This window comes from Tachysurus fulvidraco, chromosome 5 (assembly GCF_022655615.1).
Source record: "Tachysurus fulvidraco isolate hzauxx_2018 chromosome 5, HZAU_PFXX_2.0, whole genome shotgun sequence".
In the NCBI taxonomy this organism is placed as follows: domain Eukaryota; kingdom Metazoa; phylum Chordata; class Actinopteri; order Siluriformes; family Bagridae; genus Tachysurus; species Tachysurus fulvidraco.
In genome coordinates, this window is record NC_062522.1 from 33,377,425 (window position 1) to 33,382,424 (window position 5,000).

The 5,000-nt window shown below is 44.6% G+C and overlaps 1 protein-coding gene across 8 annotated transcripts in view; it reads left to right on the top strand.

The window, feature by feature from the left end:
- The window catches only part of rptor (regulatory associated protein of MTOR, complex 1), an 81,248-nt gene that overhangs the window by 42,280 nt on the left and 33,968 nt on the right, over nucleotides 1-5,000 (top strand). For all 8 annotated transcript variants that reach the window (XM_047813502.1, XM_047813504.1, XM_047813506.1 and 5 more), the window contains exons 10-12: nucleotides 188-332; nucleotides 464-539; nucleotides 1,029-1,130. In XM_047813502.1, coding sequence (XP_047669458.1) covers nucleotides 188-332; nucleotides 464-539; nucleotides 1,029-1,130 — 323 coding nt within the window. The remainder of the gene's footprint in view (nucleotides 1-187; nucleotides 333-463; nucleotides 540-1,028; nucleotides 1,131-5,000) is intronic.

Consider the following 5,000-nt stretch of genomic DNA (forward strand, 5'->3'; position numbering starts at 1 on the left):
TGTTTAAACTCGGTTTTTTGAAGCGTTTCACAAACGACGGAGACCGCACCTTTAATTTATTTGTTTTCCTTTTTAATGCTTAATAACCAAAGAAACCCCAACGTGGAATTTTCAGTGAAGTGGAAATGAATTTTCTGTTAATTATCCGTAATAAAATGCGAGGTGTTTAGTTCGTATCTGTCTGTAGATCTTTTTCAGAAACTCTTTCGTCAGGATCTGTTGGTCGCCAGTCTGTTCCGTAACTTCCTATTGGCTGAGAGGATCATGAGGTCATACAACTGCACTCCAGTCAGCAGCCCCAGGTTACCTCCCACCTACATGCATGCCATGTGGTAAGAACACACACACACACACACACACACACACACAAGCCTGAGTGACTGACACACATTTTTATTGCTATTACACAACTTTAAGTTACACACACACTGATTTGTCTGTGTGTTGTGTTGTTGTGTTGCAGGCAGGCGTGGGACCTGGCCGTGGATATTTGTCTCTCTCAGCTTCCCACCATCATAGAGGAGGGCACAGCGTTCAGGGTGAGACGCACTGACACCACGCCAACGTCCGTCATTTAGCATCACGTTCATAACAACACTTACATCACCAGTGACCTGCAACGCTCCTGTTCCTGACACGCCCACTTTCACACGGGGGGCGGGGCTTACGGCTGACATCACAACATGGACATGAGACATATCAAAACACTCAGCACAATATTACAAAATAAAGAAGCCATATCACATCGTACAGACATGCTGGTTAGCTCCCTTGCAGTAAAACACCCTAGCAACCGAGTGCCGAGATTTGCCCCGTGCGAGCACCATTCACATTTTCTTCAGGAAATGTACATTCTAGTGAAGTAACAACGTCATCGTTTATTATTAATAATAATAATGTAATAACTGTTGTGTGTTTCAGTGTAACGGTGTAAAGGTGTGCAGCTCTAATAACAAACGCCTGTGTGTGTGTGTGTGTGTGTGTGTGTGTGTGTGTGTGTGTGTGTGTGTGTGTGTTTGCCTCCTTAGCACAGTCCGTTTTTTGCCGAGCAGCTCACGGCGTTTCAGGTGTGGCTCACTATGGGTGTGGAGAACAGAAACCCACCTGAGCAGCTCCCTATCGTCCTACAGGTACAGCATCCTGGGATAAATGATGAAGGATATGTGTGTTATAATGACACTGTACACTAACGAGGTATAATGGCACTACACTAACGAGGTATAATGACACTGTACACTAACGAGGTATTAATGACACGAGGTATAATGACACTGTACACTAACGAGGTATAATGACACGAGGTATAATCACACTGTGCACTAACGAGGTATAATGACACTGTACACTAACGAGGTATAATGACACTGTACACTAACGAGGTATTAATGACACGAGGTATAATGACACTGTACACTAACGAGGTATAATGACACGAGGTATAATGACACTGTACACTAACGAGGTATAATGACACTGTACACTAACGAGGTATAATGACACTACACCACCGAGGTATTAATGACACAAGGTATAATGACACTGTACACTAACGAGGTATAATGACACGAGGTATAATGACACTGTACACTAACGAGGTATAATGACACGAGGTATAATGACACTGTACACTAACGAGGTATAATGACACAAGGTATAATGACACTGTACACTAACGAGGTATAATGACACTACACTAACGAGGTATTAATGACACGAGGTATAATGACACTGTACACTAACGAGGTATTAATGACACGAGGTATAATGACACTGTACACTAACGAGGATGACACTACACTAACGAGGTATAATGACATGAGGTATAATGACACTGTACACTAACGAGGTATTAATGACACGAGGTATAATGACACTACACTAACGAGGTATAATGACACGAGGTATAATGACACTGTACACTAACGAGGTATAATGACACTACACTAACGAGGTATTAATGACACGAGGCATAATGACACTACACTAACAAGGTATTAATGACACGAGGTATAATGACACTACACTAACGAGGTATAATGACACTACACTAACGAGGTATTAATGACACGAGGTATAATGACACTACACTAACGAGGTATAATGACACTGTACACTAACGAGGTATAATGACCCTACACTAACGAGGTATTAATGACACGAGGTATAATGACACTACACTAACGAGGATGACACTACACTAACGAGGTATAATGACACTGTACACTAACGAGGTATAATGACCCTACACTAACGAGGTATTAATGACACGAGGTATAATGACACTACACTAACGAGGATGACACTACACTAACGAGGTATAATGACACTGACAAGGTTCATATCCGTTACTCCAGTGTCAGAGGTGTCGCACTAACAGGGCTGTGTCTCAGACTGTATACATGACACCTGACCTTATGGTATGAAGTGTGCTGTTGTCCCGCTAAGCCCCGCCCACTTTCCCCAGAGTTTTAGTGTCGCCGGCTCGGTTTTATTTCTCTTTTTTTCCTGCACTCTAACGTAGAGATTTGCAGTGCCGACACGAGCACTTGATGAGATTTGTATCACGCCCTGCTGTGGAGTGTAGTTTTGTGTTTAGTCAGCGTTCCGGGCTCGAGCGAAGTGCCCTAGCGGGAGCCGTAAAAGGTGGGAATAAAAGGAGAAAATGTCCGCGGTGAGAGACGAGTTCTGCCCGTTCGGCATTTTCTGAAACGAGAGGAAAGTTTTGAAGTGCCGCCGTTTGTTGGCCGTCGAGCGCTGAACTCGGAGCTGACGGCATCGTACTACGTTACCCACAATGCATCTCTGTCACCGTAGCGATATAGATTGTGAGGAAAACAGCACGAAGTGATAAGGACAAAAATCAGAGGGATGAAAAGGCAGAAGTGCACCGACTCACCAGGAGGGTTCTCTTCACCTAAAGATCCAAATCTCACACACACACACACACACACACACACACACACACACACACACACACACACACACACACATATGCTCAATAATGTACAACACTAGTGTGTTAGTGCCGTTTGGGATGCAGCCCATGTGTAGTGTTCATTTATATTGTTTTTTACTGCTTAATATCTTGCATTTGTCCATTATATAAGTGTGTGTGTGTGTGTGTGTGTGTGTGTGTGTGTGTGTGTGTGTGTGTGTGTGTGTGTGTGTGGGTTTAAGCGTCCGTTTGCCTCCCAGATGGACGAAGACTTTTTTATTTTAACGCTTGTCTTAAAACTCAGCTGCCTTTCTCACACTTCTCCTACACACACACACACACACAAAAACACACACACACACACACACACACACACACACACACACACACACACACACACACACACACACACACACAAAACATTGAGTAATGCTAACATTTGGTCTCAGTCAGAATCAGGCAGACCTCCTTCTTATTCCTCCCACTCCCTCCTTCTCTCTCTCTCTCTCCCTCCCTCTCTCTCAGTCTGTCTGTTTTCTTTTTTCTTCTTTATCTGTCTCAGTTTATTCTATCTTTCTCTCTCTCTCTCTGTCTCTCTCTCTTTCTTCTTCTTCTTTCTCTGTCTCAGTTTATCCTTTCGTCTCTCTCTCTCTCTCTCTCTCTCTCTCTCGTTCTTTTTTCTCTGTCTCAGTTTATTCTTTCGTGTCTCCCTCTCTCTCTCTCAGTCTGTCTCTTTTCTTCTTTCTTCTTTCTCTGTCTCAGTTTGTTCTTTCCTCTCTCTCTTTTCTTCGTGTCCCCCCCCCCCTCTCTCTCTGTGGGTGTTTTAGATGTATTTGGGAACAGCCCTGGCACGCCCTTGCCCCCGGTGCATGCTGGGTAATGTTTACGGTCAGTGCTTTGACGTGGTCCGGAGCTCTATTAATACACCGCCCTGGCACTGTGACCTGCACCGGACACCGGGGCATTATTTTATTATTTTTATCCTGGAGCTCAAGTGCAGGGAGTTCTGTGTGTTTTTGCCCCGTAGTGCAGACGGGTCACAGTTCTGTGTGTTTTTGCCCCGTAGTGCAGACAGGTCACAGTTCTGTGTGTTTTTGCCCCGTAGTGCAGACAGGTCACAGTTCTGTGTGTTTTTGCCCCGTAGTGCAGACAGGTCACAGTTCTGTGTGTTTTTGCCCCGTAGTGCAGACAGGTCACAGTTCTGTGGTTTTTGCCCCGTAGTGCAGACAGGTCACAGTTCTGTGTGTTTTTGCCCCGTAGTGCAGACAGGTCACAGTTCTGTGTGTTTTTGCCCCGTAGTGCAGACGGGTCACAGTTCTGTGTGTTTTTGCCCCGTAGTGCAGACAGGTCACAGTTCTGTGTGTTTTTGCCCCGTAGTGCAGACAGGTCACAGTTCTGTGTGTTTTTGCCCCGTAGTGCAGACGGGTCACAGTTCTGTGTGTTTTTGCCCCGTAGTGCAGACAGGTCACAGTTCTGTGTGTTTTTGCCCCGTAGTGCAGACAGGTCACAGTTCTGTGGTTTTTGCCCCGTAGTGCAGACAGGTCACAGTTCTGTGTGTTTTTGCCCCGTAGTGCAGACGGGTCACAGTTCTGTGTGTTTTTGCCCCGTAGTGCAGACGGGTCACAGTTCTGTGGTTTTTGCCCCGTAGTGCAGACAGGTCACAGTTCTGTGTGTTTTTGCCCCGTAGTGCAGACGGGTCACAGTTCTGTGTGTTTTTGCCCCGTAGTGCAGACAGGTCACAGTTCTGTGTGTTTTTGTGACCAGAAGAATAACATCATGATTAAGCACATTGCAGTCCTGTGGGCGTGGCCTATTATTCTGATGAAGTACTTGATTGACAGCCCGCTCCCTTTGTGTCTGGATTGTTAGACCTCCAGTTTTACAGAGTAACAGTTATTATCGGTCAGGGCGGAGCTGCAACTAGCCACGCCCACTTTCTATAATTATGGTGATCTTTTTTAAACTTTTTGATCTGAATTTTAAAAAAAAATAGAATATATACAGAAAAAAAATGATAAAATTTAAAAACAATTTTAGGCATTATTAATTTCATTATAATTATCAT